Source organism: Dermacentor albipictus, chromosome 1 (assembly GCF_038994185.2).
Source record: "Dermacentor albipictus isolate Rhodes 1998 colony chromosome 1, USDA_Dalb.pri_finalv2, whole genome shotgun sequence".
In the NCBI taxonomy this organism is placed as follows: Eukaryota; Metazoa; Arthropoda; class Arachnida; order Ixodida; family Ixodidae; genus Dermacentor; species Dermacentor albipictus.
The window spans coordinates 356,686,151-356,705,426 of record NC_091821.1 but is presented as its reverse complement, the minus strand read 5'-3'; the positions used below and the strand labels follow the sequence as shown (position 1 = coordinate 356,705,426).

The 19,276-nt window shown below is 42.8% G+C and overlaps 2 protein-coding genes across 3 annotated transcripts in view; one reads left to right on the top strand and one right to left on the bottom strand.

Moving 5' to 3' along the window:
* The window catches only part of LOC135902232 (zinc finger RNA-binding protein-like), a 75,741-nt gene extending 74,011 nt beyond the window's left edge, over positions 1-1,730 (bottom strand). For both annotated transcript variants that reach the window (XM_065432205.2, XM_065432211.2), the window contains exon 1: positions 1,573-1,730. In XM_065432205.2, the coding sequence (XP_065288277.1) occupies positions 1,573-1,670 (98 nt within the window). In that variant the 5' untranslated portion in view covers positions 1,671-1,730. The remainder of the gene's footprint in view (positions 1-1,572) is intronic.
* A 603-nt stretch (positions 1,731-2,333) lies between these two features.
* LOC135902243 (TIMELESS-interacting protein-like) lies at positions 2,334-16,626 on the top strand. Its single transcript, XM_065432224.1, has 6 exons — positions 2,334-2,576; positions 2,651-2,766; positions 6,063-6,138; positions 6,221-6,343; positions 14,310-14,519; positions 15,624-16,626. Exons 1-6 carry the CDS (start codon positions 2,514-2,516, stop codon positions 16,008-16,010), a joined length of 975 nt encoding a protein of 324 aa, XP_065288296.1. The 5' UTR covers positions 2,334-2,513; the 3' UTR covers positions 16,011-16,626.
* The last annotated feature ends 2,650 nt before the right edge of the window (positions 16,627-19,276 follow it).

Here is a 19,276-nt window from a genome sequence, read left to right as displayed (position 1 = left end):
TCCTAATCATCGTACGTATTGTTGCATATTTTCCCCTTCCCTCTAAAGGCACTGTAGCACATTTTATCTTGCGAGCATCATAGCATCACTTATGCATGCCTAACGTTTCTGCAGTCACTGCAAGACGACATACTGTTCTCAATCATTTAAGAATGCCTGATAGTGCAACAAAGGAACCATTAATTATCTATATTACGGCATGCTGGCAGATTTTTATTTTTTTTGGTTACCGATTGATAATAATAATAATATTTGGGGTTTTACGTGCCAAAACCACTTTCTGATTATGAGGCACGCCGTAGTGGAGGACTCCGGAAATTCTGACCACCTGGGGTTCTTTAACGTGCACCTAAATCTAAGCACACGGGTGTTTTCGCATTTCGCCCCCATCGAAATGCGGCCGCCGTGGCCGGGATTCGATCCCGCGACCTCGTGCTCAGCAGCCCAACACCATAGCCACTGAGCAACCACGGCGGGTGGTTACCGATTGAATGTGTCACATTAAGGAAAATATTAAAAAGTAATGTCCCCCTGTGCAAGACCATACTAATTCCTTAAGTTTCACGCTTGTACGGAAAATGCCAGGAACCACAGGAACAAACTTTCATGAAAGTGCACAGCCACTGCACACGCATACACGATTACCTAGGGCACTTAGAGCTGCGTGTAAATCGATTACCTAGAGCTGCGTGTAAATCGAACCAACCTCGCGATGTCCCAGGTCGAGATCTGGTCTCACGATATTGCGGGCAGCGCGTTCAGTCCCGTAAGCAACTACTGATGGAAAGCTAACACGCAGACAGATTTGCGACAACTATGCCGGCACTTGCCGCTTATTTTCTTTACGTAAACGTCACCACACGTCTCGCAAGGCAGTCGGGTGCGGTCTTGAAACAGGCACTCAAGAATCTCCAAGTAGCCACGGCGTCCCAACGAAACAGCGTAGTCACATTACTTACTAAGGCCCCAGACAAAAAACTAATAAACATGCCCAACAAAAGCCGCTCGGCATATCATAACGCATCAATGCCACTCAACGTGTTTAATACGATGACAGTAAAGCTGCGTTGAGTACGGCAGCGTGACGAGCCCGTAAAGCAAACGAGTAAGCGTGAGCAGAAGAGCAGCACCTGCCAATGTTCAATAGACAGCGAAGCCCGGCCATTTATTGCTTCTTTTCACCATGAACTCTGCACCTCAGAATGAATAAACCTAGCCACTAAGCGCAGTTTAGCCCCAAGTAGGCTTAGCTACGCGGCGCGTACTGCTCAGTTGACGTAGCACACATCACGTTTGAGGCTAGACGCTACTAAAATGGACCTTGCCAAGATATTTGGTCTCCGATAGAGCTTCAATAAAGATAGCAAGCAATCGCTTCAACGTAAAACAGAACGTTCACAGTACAATGTGGAAAAGCGACGCCATCTTTGGAAGCGCACTCGAACGCTGCCGGCAACTAGGTTTTCCTTGGTAATTTTATAACTACGAGAAGCAACTACAGTCTCCGCAAATTTAGATGCTTGACACCGCGGAACACTTTGAAAGATTTTGCAGGAATCGAGGGCTGCTTACCCATACTGTGCATTTCCAGCGGCGAATCCGAAATAGTTGTTCGCTGCCATTGCGGACAACCGATGCGAAGAATCGACGGCAAGAAAGGATCCGCACATTGACTTAACTCTGCATGTTATTTTCTGCCGCAGCGTGATGCTACCAAACAGTAATGCAGAATCTTACACAGAATTGTGCTGCAAACAGCATCTCATCTAAGTGCAAAATATTTATTTGTTATGTAAAACATCTTTTTAATTTAATATCTTTCACAAATGTTTAAGTGTTGCGTCAAATCAATTCCGCAGTCAACGTATCTTTAGACACATCTCGTAAAAAAATGCAGCCCAAATCTACGAATATTTCAGCTGAAAATGTCAAAAATTAACTGAAAGTTAATTAAATAACGCAAGGTGAAAGCTGTGTCGCTAAACCATCAGTGCGGCTGCCTAAAAATGATTTTTGCGTCCAATATTGCAAATCTTGAAGGCCATGCATTGCTGTAAAGTTGACGTCGAAAGTGATCGACAACTTTACCGATTGCTTTTGCCACCTGCAGTATGGCAAAAGCATGGCCTTTGAGATCTAAGTTTACAATTCTGAGGGTGATTTCGCGGAGGGAGATGTAGACACCGCCTATTACTCGAAATTCGCAGTTCAATCAGCTACAAACGGCGTTTGGGGGCTTGCGTTTCAAGCACAGAGTTTTACACTAAAATATTAGCAAGCAACTGCATGGTCATATGCTTGGTTTCAAGTAGAGCTTCTAGCTAGAGGTACTAAGGCCTCATCCACCATACTTTACAAGCAACAAAGCGCGCGAAAACTACGTTATCGCTGCCCGCATAGTAATTGTGGATTTATGGTGTTTATGCTGGTGTCTTTGAGCAGTGTTCTGTGAATTTACGCTTTGTGTACCGTTATTGCGTGGCCGAGGGGGTGAAAGTAGAAACACAAGAGCTATGGATGACTTAATGGAAGATTATCCCTTGGACGATGTTGAGAACGGAGACGGAGCTCCCGAGGTTGGCCTGCTGCTAACGTTGTATGAGAGTATATTGCAACAACAGCTTCTTACCTTTTTTTTTTGTTTTTCCAGGAATCTGCAGGAGCAGCGGACAATGGTTCAGAACAGGAAGAAACAGGGGAAAATGTTAAACCTCCTGTAAAGAAGCGCGTCGTTACAAATCCTCGCCCTAAACTCAACAAGGATAGGTGAAGTTATTTCACTATACTTTTTTTCTTTCTTAGAAGTCGTCATAAGCGAAGCTGTCATGCGCAACCAGTGCGAAACCAGTGCGGAAACATCGTCGTCCTGTGTGCTGTGTTTGCGCCATATGCCTGTATGTAATATTCTTGCGTTGCAGCGTTATCGAAGCACCAAGCGTGATATTAGTGCATGCCTAATCTGCGTCCAGATATTCGTCAGCATTGACTCAACCACACTGGAAAGCGTCCATGCCCTATGACGTGCCTGCATCGATTTACAAGCCAATTCGACTGATAACATTTTCTATTTATTTGTAACCACGGTGTTTTGTACACATTGTGTGACACAGATGCTGTGATTCAAAGCGCATGTACTTCTACGCTAACTTCAATTTTGTTTGCATCTCTTTGTTAACATCTATATGCTAACTGTTATACTTACGTCTTAATGCACATGTTTGTTTATATTAAGGACTCTTGGCTGTTCGTAGGCACTTAAAGAAATTATCAAGCACCCTGTCACAGAGACACTTTCCCTGTGCCTCAATCAGTGCAGTTCAGGCACTGCTGTGTTGTTTCAAGTGCACGTGACTTTGATGCCGCTATGCTGTGTCATACCTTTTCGTTTCAATCGGGCTTCAATGAGGATTGAAGCTGCCTGTGCAACAGAGCTATAACTTGTAGAATCATAATATTTGTTAGACATTCAGTGCATCATGGTGACATTATAAAAGGGGCAGGGGGCATGCTTGCCAGATGCTGGCACCATTGGTATAGGTGTATGGAGAAACCTTACAAGGATTGTGTTAGAAACCTAATCCTTGGTAATCTTGGAAGGTGGAAAGATGAGAAGGCACATAGAAAACATGCGAGCTTAAGGGCCACTTTCATGAACTTTCCATCATTTGCAGCCCCACTGAAGGGTAGATGCTTGTAAAAAAATTGTATTAATCTCTTTTCTTTTTTAATTTTAGACTTTGGTTGCAAAATTACGCTTCTGTATTCTGTTTTCATATGTAACAAAATCAAGGCATTTCTCCGTCCACAATACTGCAAAAATTATTCAAATTTAAGCATAGTATCTGTAGGGGACTCATTCTTGTCATTCATGCCGAACTGATGAGGGTCACAACCGCATGTTTTGCCCAGATGGTGAGCTTTCATTTAACAAGAGCAAGCGAGCACTAGGCCTGACTGAGCCAGCACCAGCTAATTCTCCAGTTTCCACCAGTGCTCAGCTGAATTCACACACTGTTGTGGAGCTGGTCACTTCTGTAGCCATACTGTGGCTCAACAAATGCTGCAAAGGCTTCGAGGAGGTTTTGCATGAGCTGGGCATCCTTCCAATTCTGGAGTTCATTCGCTCTGAGCAACCCCTCAGACAAGAAAAGAATCTGAAGGCTGTCTGGAACACTGACAGCTGAGGCTAAATCTTGTTTCAGTGCAGCAAAAAAAAGAAAAAAAAGCTTGCCTGGAGGAGGAAACTTACTAGGGTTATGAGGATGCAGAAGGAAGCGTTCGAAGTTTTACACTTCGTCTGCAAAGACTGATCTGCATTTTGGCCAAATTTCATGCTAATTTACTGTCTCCTTTTGGCCCAGTTGTCCTATAAACAGGAGACAAAGAGAAATGGCTGTAAATTGTGCCAAAAAATGTTAGAAAACTGAAGGAAGAACTTGAGTTGCTCTTTATACATCTCTGGTAGCATAGGCAGCAGTTTCTTTGTCCTTGTCTTCCTTGGAACGCCCTAGCGGTGAAAGCACCGACAGCTGGGGCTAAATCTTGTCAGAGTGCAGCAAAAGAAAGCTTGCCTGCGGGAGGAAACTTTCAGGAGTTATGAGGGTACCATCGATGCAGAAGGAAACGTTTGAAGTTCTAAGTTCATCTGCAAACACTGGTCTGCATTCTGGCCAAATTTCATGCTAATTGACTTAAGAAGCATGTCTAGAACTTTCAACTTCGTTTTTACCATTTTTCGATCTTGGGTTGTTTTCACTGTTTTTGTGCAACAAAATTCTTGCACTTAATGTGACTTAATCTCAGGCAAATTTTGTGTGCACAAGGATGTGTAGAATGCATGTATTTAGGTCTTATTGTAATATTCAATAATTGCTGCCATGTGCTTTTTAGGAAACCACTGAATGATTTGAGATTAAAAATTGTTTCTTTAAGCAGTAAAGTTAAAGTAAAATAATTTTTGATCTTATTTACAAACTGTTGTCCATAAGGAGCAATATATGCTTTCTAATAACACTCTCCTGTGCTTGGTATGATGCACAAACCTTGCACAAGAAACCACACTTTTTCCAAATTCTGAGGTCACAGAAAAATAACCAGATAAGATATTGCAAAACTGTTAAAACAAATATTCAAGAATTGGAGACTGAACTCTATATTCTGCATGCATTTCATTCACTTAGCTTTAATAATAACGGAAGTGGGATCTCTGAGGAGCACTTCCCCTTAAAGCTGCAAAAGGGCCATTGTGAGAAAACAAATTATGCACAGCATGCTTTGTAGCAACAAAGGCATACATATCTATGGGACATTATATAGCATGTTAATCTATTTCAATACAGTGTTTCGTGCTGTTTTGCACAACTTTTTCTCAAAATTTAAAGCAGAATTTCATACTTTAGATATAACGATACTCGCATTCATTATTTGAATACAATATTTCTATCTGCAACATAATCTCGCGATGTGTTCCTAAAGGTTGTTGGTGGCTTTAACCCAATCTGCTTATTTTTATTTTACGCTATCATATCATATTATTTTGGCTCTGCACATGGAATTCCAGCAGGGTGTCGGTAGTGTTGCATGCAAACCAGTTAGGCAGAAGCGTATGGTTTTTTGGGGAGTACATGGGCGATGCGTAGGATTCCTTTTTAATGTAATAGCACATTTATTACAAACATGGTTGGGAGGATGTAGTCCAGAGTTTGACGAAAATGTGTCTGGCCAGGTAACATTATAAAATTGTTGTGGTCACTGACTAAGTCAAGGTGAAGAAACACATTTCGGAGCCTTAGGCTCATTGTTGACGCCAAGAAACCTGTACGGGCTTCAGAACATCACTTGTGTTTGTTCACCTTGACTTGGCCAGTAACTACAACTATTTCATCAACATGATTGGGAGGAAAAGCACCATAACAAATAGCGCTGTCGGCCTGCTTGGTCGTCAGTACGTACAGCATATCGTGACATCTCGCAGAATTCCTTTAGGACTGTAACCCCCCCCACCTTCGTTCCTGTCCCAGCGCAGCTTCTGTGAGTAAGTGAATGTTCGCATTCTATCGCAGGCTTGCTGGCGCCAAAGGGATACCTGAACTCTTGCGAATGTCCAAGAATGTGCACTGGCGCGGAAAAGGCCATGAGGTGATGTAACTGCAGAATGCTGTGAATGTTCCTGGCACCTGCTAATGTAACACATTTATTTAACTATGCACGATTATTCCAGCTCCACGACTTAGACACAGCATTGTCGCTACTTGAGCACTGGGGCCACCGCCTTTTTCCTCAGATGGACTCCGACAACTTGTTCAGTAATTTGGAACGACTGGGCATGAAGAGGGAAGTCCAGGTTTGTGCTTATACGTTACTTGTAGAATTGACTAAATTTACTCTAGGAGACATCCTCTCTCCTAACCCTATAACCATCATGTTCTTTTGAAGAAAAAAAAAGCAATAAGATTTATAAGAATTATTTTTTATTATGCCAGAGTTTTGCACATTATCTAATTTAAAACTGTGATTTATGTCTGCTTTATTTTTTTTTTATTTTTTTTACTGAATGACAGTATTAGGGAGATAAGTTGTTTGTAAAAGCAGTTTTACCTTAGCAAACAAACAGGTATAGAGTAATATCCAAATTCATTATAAAGAAAGGAATGTGAACTCCAAGTTAAATTAAGTGAGTGCCCTGTGTCAACAGCTGGTTGATGAATGCAGTTAATTTTTCACATATGTTATATACAATAGAACTGTGGCAGGGACAACCAGGCAACACTACTGGAAGGACGAAGTACTGATCGTAATGCTAGTAGGATGATGGCAGCTCGTTAAGGATTAAGTGCTCTTGATTGTAGGCTATTCACACACAAACGGCACACTCTGGTCTGAGCTGTTTATTAATGAAGACAGCTAGAAAAGTTTGTTGCAAGGTAACTGCATGTGGCTGAGTTTTTCATACTTAGTCAAATGGAGGTGTCTAGCTTTTCTTTGTTTTTTTTTTCTTTTGTCACAATTTGTTTAGCCTTCATGTTTCTTTAATAGGTGAGTTAACTTGCCCTTCAAATAATGTAGGTGCTGTATTTTCTGCACATTTAACTGTTACGCTGTAATACAGTTAAACCTTGATATAACGAACTTCAATAGAACTAAATTATCGATATAGTTAAGTATTTAAATTGTCATATTCTCTTGTCATAGAACATCCATTTAGAACCTCAATATAGTGAAATGTGTTTGTATGCGATTTCAATATAACTAAATTTTGCTTCTGCAATAAAGGAATGCCGAGACAATAAATGGAAACTTCTGCAGACGCAGATGGTCAAGTGATTGAATTACAAACAGCTGCTTGCAAACACACCTCTTAAATCGTGCACTGAGCAACAAGAGCGACCGCCAAAGTGGAGCCGCATCATGTTCCATATAGAGTCCAAATAAGATCCTGTCGTGCCCCGCGCACTTTGAGCTCTAGGTGTGCGTGAAAGTGTGTGAGGGTGAGGAAGAAAGATGGTGGCTTCACGAGTTCAGCCTCCATGCGTGAGCAAAGGGAAAAAGGGGGAGGGAAGCGTGCTCACATGGGGGGTGGGGTTGGCGTGCATAGCGAGTTCTGGTGCGCGTTTCGCCCGTGGCTGCTCATGGCTGTAAGTGCGGCTCAGTGCATACACAGCCACGCACCCTGCTTTAGAGGTGATCTGCCGCGTGTGCAAAGAGGGGGCGTACCAAGACTGCGTGGCGTCATGTAAGCTGTCTTCCCACGCGTTTAGTATTGAAGGTTGCGTAATCTCGAGTTTCGCTGAACCATTGGAGCACGAGGCAAACGAAGCATTCGCTCCCCACTGCCGGTGCTTTTCATGATGGCGTTGTCCCAGTGCTGGCGACGCTATCAGCCGCGGGGGTGGAGTGCATGCGAAAGTGTGGCAGGCTTTGCTTAATTTGTACTGGTGATGTGAAGTTATTGTCAACACGGCATGAAACCGTATCGTTCATCGCCGACTCCCAAATTCATCAAAATGCACTGTTTTCTCCTTAAAATTAGCTTTTTTTGATTGCTCGATAATTCAGAAAATTCTACAGCCCTTTTCCATGTAACAAAAATCGATTGGCGACTATACTTACCTTATAAGAGATCAAATTTCAGTATAACGAATATAACGAAACCTCGATATAACTTTGTTATATCGAGGTTTAACTGTATGTCGTAACAAATAGAAAATAGCCATTGCACCCCCTGATGTTCAGCCCCATTGCAATCACTCTGCCTTGTATTGTGGGTACATACAAGAACAAGGGTCAAGCCTCGCATTGGCTTCTAGACTGTATCTATAGTATTTATGATGTGAAATAAATAAAATGATATGAAACAATATGAGGTAAGAGTGGCAGCATCAAAATATAGAACACATTTATTCTTTAAAGTACTTTGCACAGGACCACCGAGGATGAAAATGGGGGAAGTTGTACCAGTGATTCACAACAACAAAAGTTTTTTCAGCAAACATTGTCTTCGTTTTCAACCTTTCAGACATAGTGCTTTTCCCCGCAGGGGCGCCTGCATGAGCAGGCGTTTGGTATGTTGCGACCCCATGTACCCGAGCACGTGAGGGCTGGACCCTCCCGTGCCTAGCCGTGCGTGGCTTAGTCGTGTCTGGGAAAAGGGAATCCTAAGGATTGAGCCGATGCTGAATGCTTGGACCTTTAAGGCCCCCCAGCGGAGGCAACATACATCTTTGGCCTCTGCTTCACTTTGAGGGCACCTCCAGATGACCCACCTGGGGGAAACCGGCAGTCACCTTTTCCTGTCCCCCTCTTCCATGTTTTTCTTTCTCTCTCAATTTCAATCTTTCCTGTCTACTACACACTTATTCTTACTTCCAAATTTTCGGGCGGTAAGGGTTAACCGTGTGTAATATATACAGTCTTGGGTATGTGCATTAGTTTATAATGGCTGTGTATAGCTGGCGCCTGCAGGTTTCTTGGGACCTGTAACGTCCCCTCGTTGGGCTCGGTGGTGGGTGGCTGCCACTGCCGAATTTTAAAACCATGTTATGGCAGGAGTGTTCGCCCGACTTTCAGATTGGCCTCTGAAAAGAGGTCGCACCAAAGCAACTTTCCACTTCTTTCTGAAACCAAACGAAGACACATTCCCAAAATACCATCTTCTTCACAGTGAAGGCAACACAACCGTAAGAAAACTGTTACCATTCTAGTTTCTAAATGCCTAGCAAATGCAATTGGACCTAGCTACAAAGCCTCAAAGATAGCTAGCAGAGCCCTCCTCCTCGAACTGACCAAGAAAGATCAACTTGAAAAGCTCGCTGAACTGAGCAGTATTGGTGACATTAAAGTGACAGTCTCTCCGCATCGCTCACTCAACACAAACAGGGTAGTTATATCAGAAGACCTCCTGAACCTCAGTAACGAAGAGCTCCTTGAAGGATTTCAAGAGCAAAACGTAATTAAGGTACAAAGAATCATACTACAACGAAATGACCAACAAGTCCCCGTGAAACATGTGATATTGAGATTTGGTACCAGCACTGTAAGCAGGATATTTGAATATCAACGTCAGACCATACATACTTAACCCGAGGTGGTGCTTCAAGGGCCAAAGGTTCAGGCATGTATGCAGAGGCAAAGAAACATGCAAAGTGTAGTACTAATGACCATCCTTCTGATGACTGCTATGCTCCCATGCAATGTGTCAATTGCAAGGGCGATCATTCAGCTCACTCATGGAGCTGCCCTTGCTGGAAAAGAGAAAAAGAAATAAATCGCAATCACGATAAAGGAAAAGATCTCATTCTATGAAGCAAGGAAAAGGCTAGGGTACTTACCTCAAGTAAGCTATGCCAGTGTGGTGCGCCAAGGGGCAGCGCCAAACCGGTTTCAGGAGTCTACCGGGTCCATGTCCGGTATTTCTGTAGAAACTCTATCCGCCCCCTTGGTGGCTACAGCTAGTGCTGCTCCATCATCATCTTCATCAAGGACGCCCCGGCAGACCCCAGTGTTGCAGGGCCCAAAGTTGAACTGAACTCCATGGCCCGAGACGCATGTCTCGGCGCCTGGCTCTCGATCATCCAGCACTTCAGAGAAGGCGATGGAGATTGACCCGGAAACCCCGACGCCATTGATGCCAAAAGATCCCCGCTCTTTGGAGCGCACCAAGAAGAACAAACTTCTTGTAACCGCGCCGAAAAAGGGACAGGTAACCTAAATGGTTACCGCCCTTGATGAGAGTAATCAACTTTTTAATACATGTCACCTACAACTTGTAAGCTCATGCAAATAAGTAAATATTTTCAGTTCCATTAAAATGGCTTTCATCATTCATTGGAATTGCAGAGGCCTAATCCACAATCTAGGTGGCATCAAAGACGACATAAATGAGTTATCGCCAGTAGCATTCTGCCTTCAAGAAATGAGCTTAGGCCCCCAAAATACACATTTTCTTATTTTACTGTCGTACGAAAGGATTGCAAACACTACAGCTGTCTATTAGGAGGTGTCACTGTTGTTGTCCAAAGTGGCATCCCCACACGGAATGTTCTAATAAATACTCTGTACGAGGCTGTAGCTGTCACCGTTTCATGATTGAAGACTGTCACTATCTGTTCGTTGTACATGCCTCCCCATAACCATTTCACTGCTCGAGACCTGGAAAATATGACTGACCAGTTGCCGGAGCCTTTTGTTTAAGTAGGAGATTTTAATGATCATTGCAATCTTTGGGACAGCAATAAAAATGACCAAAGAGGACAACTCATCGAAGATTTTATTTTAACAAACGACATCTGTCCTTACAACTCTAGTGTGCCACCATATTTTTCAGCGAGTTCACATAATTTTAGCTGTCTTGATTTAGCACTTTGCTTACCGGTTGTTCTTACTGATTTTAAATGGGAAGTACTGGACACTTTATATGGCAGTGATCATTTGACTGCTATTTTCAAACTCGCATCAATGCTACCCATTACACCTCATAAACCGCACTGTTGGAAATTAAAAATGGCAGAATGGTCTGTTTTCACAGAAAGTTCCAGGCTGGAGGAGCTCATTTTGACAGATCTAAGCATTGATGAAATTAATGAAAAATTTACCAAGTGTATAACAGCCGAAGCTGAAATGGCTATTCCTCAATCTTCTGGCATTGTTCATAAAAAGCTGAATCCTTGGTAGACACATGAATGCACCGAAGCAAAAAAGCAGCAAAATAAGGCCTGGGGAATCTTGTGTAGATACACTTAGCAACTTTCTGAATTTCAAACAAGCCAAAGCAAAAGCTCGATACATTCAGAGACAAGCCGAAAAATTGTCATGGCAGAAATACATGTCTACAATTAATAGCACGATCACATCCAAAAGGATATGGGAACAGGTCAGGAAGTTTATCAGTAAGACATTAAAAATAAGCACGATACCCTTACTTACACCTTCTGATGCTTGCACACCTGTCCCAAGCATTCTTAGATGTTCTCCTTAAATGTTTCAATGAAATGTTTGAATCTGAAATGCCATAAGATTGGAAAAATGCAATAGTTGTGCCTTTTTTTTAAAAGCAGGCAAATCCCCCACGTCCCCAAGCAGCTTCTCACCCTTTGCCCTGACAAGCTGTTTGGTTAAATTGTATGAAAGTGTCGTAAATGCAAGACTAACATTCACTCTTGACATAGGGAACTTAATTGGTATAAAAAAGGCTGTTGAACGACTGACCACCTTGTCTGGCTTGAACATAAAATATGTGAAGCATTCTTACTCAAACAGCACTGCCTGACAGTGTTCTTCGATCTAGAAAAAGCCTATGACACCACTTGGAGATTTGGAATCTTACATGACCTTGCTGCTTTAGGAATCCGTAGCAAAATGCTAAACTGTCTCGATGATTTAATGTCCAACAGAACATTCCAAATCTGTCTAGGCACTGTGCTCTTGCACATATTTATCCAGGAAAATGGCATGCCACAAGGTTGCATACTTAGCACAATGCTGTATGGTAAAGATGGCCGGGATGAAGCCTAATGGATGCACTGTCACACTCCACTCAGTCGGCTTTGCCGGAGCCAGGGCAGCATTCTGGCATCCGCTGCTTGTATGAGGGTTGTGCACACACGTTACTGCTTGTGCTGAGCAGCTGTGGGTGTACCACACGGTGGTGCATGCACTGGTCTGAGTGGAACGAACGGGAAACGCCAATCAACCTGATCCTTTTGGTATTGATGAATGGGAACAGTTTTCTATCAATCTCATCTCGCGCACCATTGCGCCAGTGTTGTTACATGCTTGGTAACTGCTGGTGCGCTATTTCTGCTGCACAACAGCAGCTGTGTTGCCGCTATATATTGTTTGAATGCCATGGGAGGAGCTCGAGCACAACACTAAACCTTACTATTGCTTTCAATGCTCCGCCTTCGGGTTTTTTTTTGGCATTAAAAATGGTGTAGCTTTGGCAATCCAACTTTCTTTTGTGAATACAGTTAAACCTCGATATAACGAAGTCGGTGAAATCGGCAGTTTGCTTCATTATATAGAGATGTCATTCTATTGAAATTCGACCTTTTATGCTAATAAGTACAGTTGCCACTCTATTTTTCTTATACAGGAAGGGGTCGCAAAATTTTCTGAATTATTGGCCAATCTAAAAAAGCTAATCAATGAGCAAACAAATCATTTTGATAAATTTGGCTGTTGGCGATGAGTGACAAGGTTTCATGCCACGTACGTCGACTATATCATCTCGGCGGTACGAGTTAAGTGAACCCAGCCACGCTTTCGCATGCACTCTGCCCCCGCGGCTGATAGCGTCACGCGCACTGGGACGACGCTAACAGGAAAAGTGCCAGCAGCGGGGAGCGAATACTTCGTCTGCCTCTCACTCCAACGGGTTATCAAAACTCAGAGATTCCGCAACCTCGAATACCAAACACGCAGTAAGGCAGCTTACATTGTGCCATGCCGTCTCGGTGCCTGCTCTTTGCGACAGATTACTTCCAAAGCAGGATGCGAGGCTGCGTATGCGCTCAGCCACGCTTACAGCCATGCGCGCCAGAAATCGAGATGTGTGCCAACTTACCCACACTCCGCCCCCTCGTGCGCTCTTGACCGCATTGCTGCGAGCTGGCTCCCCTCCCTCTTCCCTTTGCTCACGTGGTTGCGCAGCACTCGTGAAGCCACCATCTTTCTTCTCTCACCCTAGCGCACTTTCACTGGCGCCTAGAGCACACAGTGTGCAAGGTGCAGTAGGATCTTATCGCCTTTGGACTTTATGCGAAACAGGATACACTTCAGCCTTTGCTCACGTCGCGCGGCGCGCAATTGGAAGGTGCGTTTGCAAGCACCCGCTTGTAATGTAATCGGTCTGCGTCGTTGGTAGTTTGCATTTATTGTCTTGGCATTCCTTTACGGTGGCAGTGAAATTTCGTTATATTTAGATCGCATACAAAGACACTTCGTTGTATTTTGGTTCTAAATACATGGTGTTCTATGGACAAGAGGTTATGAAAAGTTAAATACTTCGTTATGTTGAGAATTTTGTTATATTGAAGTTCGTTATATCGAGGTTTAACTATATAATGAGCATTACTGTGACTTTAAGCAAAACAATTAGAAAGGATTAAATTTTTGTCTCTGCTCCTGCAGGAGGAAATGTGGGGACACTCCCTTTTTCTTTTGACGTTTGCTTTGAGAATATTTCGCATCAGTTTCCCATGATTGATCTTAGTTCATAGTAAGAAAGTTTGTATTGCTGTACCAGCTGTATGGATAATCCTGCATCTGTTCTAGGTCAGATGTTTACCTTATGACCAGGTGCATATTCATATTATTATTATTATGGCACACTCTTATATAATCATGTTTATTTTTATTTTTGCGTGATGACAAGGGTTGCTGCTGCGTGAAGATACAACAGCTGATACTCTAAAGATGCCATTTTCAAAGATATATTTGTAAGGTCTGAAAATGTATTTAAGATTGTTGAAGTGCATTGATGATGACTACAAGCAAGTGGACACACGCAAGCACTTGTACACACACACACAGCGCTTGCGTGTATCCACTCGCTTGGCCTCGTCGTCAACACTCTTAAACAATCTTAAGTATGTCTTGCCTCACCAAAAAGGCCTTACGTCAATGCTTGTCTGAAAAGCGCCAAAGTGTGGCACCGACACTGCTTTGGTTATTGTATGATTTCTTATACATGCAGCATTACTTTTGTGTCATTTTTGCCAGTGAAAAAGCTTTCTAGAGCATTATAAACTGTTGTTTCTGGACTTCTTGATAATGTCGCTGCGTGACAGTGTGGTTGTGCTATTCTGTGACAGACATACATGCGCAAGTTACGGATGGGCCTGGAAGGTGATGTTGGTGAACAGCTACAGTTTGGCGAAAACCTAGATGATGGAATAGTGGAAGAAAAAGATGAAGAACAGCCACCATTCGAGGACCCCTTTTCATCACTGCTTGCTGAGGGTCCACAATCAACCAGCCAACAAGTACTCCCAGCAGTGCCACCCTTGTCTCAGCAGCCCAAGGTAAAGTGCTTTGAGGCGCTCCTTGTTTCCCTTTTTCTCAAATGAAACTCCCCTCTCTCTCTCAGGCTGCTGCAATAGAGTAGTTTTTGGAAACAGCACTACTAGCAGCTGGCAACCATTTATAGTGTAATTATTGTTCCAATAATTCTGAAAAGGGGGCCAGTGCTGCCATCTCATGGCGCTGTGTTTCTCAAGGCTATTTAAACAAATTTATACACATGGAAAAAAGGAATTCAAAACACATTAAAAAAGGCAGCCCATTCAGTAAACATGTTTCTTGTACGAGCTCATTGTCTGTAATTTAGCCCTTTAAGCATTGGTTGTGCCTTTTGAGTGAGATGGGACTTCTGTGTGGGTCAAATAGATATCAATTGAGAGGAAGCTTTAGCTCAGGTGCTCCTATCTAAATACATGTAAAAGGAAAATTTGTTTTTCTCAGCAACCACTGCACCAAATTTGGCAAAATTTGTTCCATTTAAAAGAAAAACTTTAAATCTAGTGACTGTTGGTTACAAATTTTTGATTTAGGTTGTCAATTTTTTATTAAGTGGCCAAAATAGAAAATTTTCAGGAAACGAAACTAACAAGCTTACAGCTCTGTAACTCACCAATGAAAGTGATATCACAATTATGTAAACTGCATCTAGTAGTATGTCTAAAGCGGGCAAAATTGATATGTTACACATGAATAAGTTTATACTGACAAGTCAGCAGCATCAAATTCCTTGACAAAGTGAGTGTGCTCTAGAAACAAAGGCTTTTTTGTCAGTCTTTGCTGTTTTGACTTATCTGCTGCTTAAGTGCGCTTTGTCTAAAGGTAAATCATCGTTAATAATCTTCGTACATATCCCAGAGGAGGCGTGTGCTCAGGGCAAGCTTTAAACAAAATTAGTGCTACTCTCCTCTCCCCCCCCCTCCCCTCCCCCAACCCTGATTTCGTGTCTGCTGGATTTTTACTAATCTTAAGGTTCACAGGTTGGTAGGTATACTATTTTCTCCTTTGTCAACAAGTGTTTTCTGGCTTACTTGAATCATTTGCATTGTTTTGTGATGCTGCCATTAGTTACCATCAGGGGCTCATCCACCTATACCTTTCTGTTGCAGGACATAACTGAGGAGTTACGTGAACGCATGGAGAGGAGTAGGCAACAGGCACTAGAACGTCGACGTTTGAGGCTGGCACAGCAAGAGCTGCTGTCAAGAGATATGGATACAGAGGAAGCAGACTTCGTATCGGCTTTAGACAGTGTTGCAAAGGGTGAGCAGGAGACTGATATGCAGGAGGACACCATCCATCACCAACCTGAGGAGCGTGAAGACCATGGCATATCAGAGGCAGCCATCGCATTGAGTTCAGACAGTGTTTCAAGTAGAGGAGAGCAGGCTAACACTCAAGAGACCATTGAAAGGCACCCAGAAAACGTTGAAGGACACAGTGCAGCAACGACAGTGTTGAAAGTTGCACCAATTGTTAGTGACGATAGTGAATGAAGTGGAGAGTGAACCTCGCTGTTATGATGCAAAGACTTCTGTGTTGTTTGGAGCTCCTAGCTGCCTTCCAGAGGTGAGAATTTTTAGAAGAGAGCTGAGGACTTTTTCTCAGGAATGACTGCACTTGTGATGGGGATTGTAATTTCTTCTAGTGACAAGTAACATTTGGCACCATGGTGAGTTATTTTGACTGTGTTAAATTTTCTGCAGCAAGTACTGTTGTTTGACCTATCTTTCATTGTCACTTGGTGGCTCAGTTGTTTTTGAAGCACTGCCTGTTACACTAAAATCCCGGAGGTAGGTTTGCACAAAGCAGCAGGCACTAGTATTTCAGATACTACCCTTCCCCCATGTACAGATTTTTTTTAGCTGGCTTATGTCAGTTTCACAGCAACATTGCTTTTCGGACATTGCCCTTTGTCATGAGTAGCCAGGCTGGATGTCAATTTTAGTAAAGTTGTAACTGTAAATTAAAGTTGCTATTATATAGTTTTCACCTGTTCAATTTATGTTGTGAAGCCAAGTGAGAAGTGTATTTCTTTAATTTCTGTTTCCATTTACTGCAAATAACAGTGAGAGAGAGAGAGAGAATAAACATTTTTATTAGGTAACTGCAGCTTTGGAGAGGCGTGCTCATTCCAAAATGCCTTGAGCTCGGGCCGCGTCCTGAGGCCTCCCAATCAACCATCGCTGATCCTCGAGGTCGAAGCTCACCAAGGCTCTCTCCCAAAACTCGTTGGTGTGGTAAGGGTTTGGGGGATTTAATGGTGCCGCTCTGTAACCCCCTACTATGTGCCTGAGGGACCTTGGCTCTGTGCAGAAATGGCATTGTGGAGAGAATTGTGTAGGGGCTATGAGGTGATTTCTGGTTGGGTGGGGTAATGTATTAACCTGTAGAGCTCAGAGGAATCGCTCCTGCTCTCTAGGTAGTGACTTGTGTGGGGGTTTATATGTTCTGCGGGTTAGCTTGTAGTAGCAAGAGCAGCAAACCACACTGCATGATGTGAACCGCAGGAAGTCAAAGCTACCTGCCATCGCACCATCATTATCAATATCTCTCAGAAATATCCAAAGTCTGTTACCTAAATGTGACGATATTGCCTCATTCCTTGATGACTGCAGTTCAGATATTCTTGATCTTACTGAAACATGGCTACACCCTGAAATAACAGGTAATGAAATATTTCCACATGATAGCACATTTAACATTTTAAGGTGTGATCGCACTGAAAAGAGAGGTGGTGGCGTACTCCTTGGGTTCAAAAGAACAGTTACCTCACAAGTTATTAATGTAGATTCCGGTATTGAGATAGTATGGGCTGAATGTCAAACCTACAGAAACAAGCAGCTGATAGGATGTTGTTATCGCCCTCCCGATACAAACCAGTACTTTCTTGTCGAACTGCGCAATAGTATTTCTAAAGCTCTTGAGCTCTGTCAAGCTGATATCGTCTGTTTTTGGCGACTTTAATTTTACTTCAATCGACTGGCATAACCTATCATCCTCTTGTCATACATCAATGGAGGTCATTTCTTTAATGTTAGATTTCAATTTATTCCAAATAATTACCCAGCCCGCCTGTGGCACTAACATTTTAGATTTAGTTTCCACTGATGCCCCTTAAACAGTTGGTGAAGTTGTTTGCTTAGACGGTTTCAGCGATCACAAGCTACTACAACTTACTATTAACATCCCCTTGAAATTTACAGGCGTCTCAAACAAAACCATCCGTGATTACAACAGGCTATACTATGGCAATATTAACAAAGAACTTGAGACATTTCTTTCTGGCACCTTTTTAGCTTCGTTTTATGCTCGGTCAGTCAACGAAAACTGGCTTCTGTTTCAAGAAAAGCTGTGTGCTTTAGTGGAAGCATATATCCCCCAAATCAGAATAACAGACGATAGACAGAACCCTTCGTTCACCAAGTACCTTCGACGGCTAAGAAACAAGAAGAAAAGGCTATATGCAACTGCAAAGCATACAAACTCAACCGTGGAGTGGGATAAATATAGCTCATTTTTGAAAGTTTACCACTCATCTTTAAGAGAGGCTAAAGTAAAATACTTCTCTCAGGATCTACCTTCACTACTTAAAAGCAACCCCCCAAAATTCTGGCAGGCGATTTCACCTAATAGTGGCTCGCATCACATTTCACTAAGTGATGGTAATCAAGTTCGAATCAGTGACAAGGAATGCCCAGTCGTCTTTAATGCATTTTTTTCGCTAGTACGCTTCTTACCGTTCTGTGCCGTGTTTTTCATTGAACAAATTCGCCGCTGTCAGCAATAGCACCGACTCCGCCTTTGTGGTCCTCGCGATTGGCTTCGAAGCTCGGAAAGCCCGGTGCGTCGCATAATGCTGGTTCTCGAAAGCCAGCTTCGCCCCAATAGAGCAATGATACGCTGTGAAGCATACGCAATAGTATTGCGGTGAAGCATGAGCGTGAGAAGGGACAATTGTCACGGGACACAGTATGTATTCCTTAATTATACACGCGCGCACCCGCCATCTCCTGTCACAGTACGAGCACCGATATGCCTAATAAGTGTACTGGCAGGCCTTCGGAGCTGTTTCGGATGTGCCTGTTGCGACTTGAGCTCTTAACGGCAATAAAAGACATGCATTCATTTTTTTCGAACTGCCCGATTTCTCGGACGTTTTCGCGGCTTCTACACGCTAAAAACAGTTGCACCCTTTGGGGTGTATATTTGCCACACAACGATAATCGTCATCTGTCTTGTCCGCATTTCCTTTCTTGAACGTGGCGAGCCTGGTACTTTCTAGTAACTATATATATATATATATATATATATATATATATATATATATATATATATATATATATATATATATATCCCACAGGGCTCCAGTACAATTGACAGAACTGAGATAATTTTCCAACGCAGCTCCCAAGTTTTTGCCTATTAATGCGACGTACCACTATAGTATCAATAGGCAAACGATGTGCTGTCTTTTATATAATGGACAGCAAGAAAGAAGTGCTAGCCTAGGCCAACACTGCCAAGGGAAACATGCCTTTAGGACCATACAGTCGACTCTCGTTACAACGGACCCTGATGATCCGACTAACGTCCGTTTTATCCGAAGTCCGTCATATCCGAAAAGCCTCACTTCCGAAACATTCGTCGCGATGTCTAACACCTTATTGCAAATAGTGATTGATGAACATCTAACGTAAAAAAATGGCTGTGGCTTAGCTAAGATTAAGCCCAGGATGCGAAGCATACTAGCCTTTATTTT

What these genes read in the sequence shown, in the direction of transcription:
- LOC135902243 (XM_065432224.1), top strand. Translation starts at nt 2,514, where the DNA reads ATGGATGACTTAATGGAAGATTATCCCTTGGACGATGTTGAGAACGGA. An exon ending in ACGGAGACGGAGCTCCCGAG is followed by an intron (nt 2,577 to 2,650) that starts GTTGGCCTGCTG and finishes TTGTTTTTCCAG; the next exon opens with GAATCTGCAGGAGCAGCGGA. An exon ending in GCATGAAGAGGGAAGTCCAG is followed by an intron (nt 6,344 to 14,309) that starts GTTTGTGCTTAT and finishes ATTCTGTGACAG; the next exon opens with ACATACATGCGCAAGTTACG.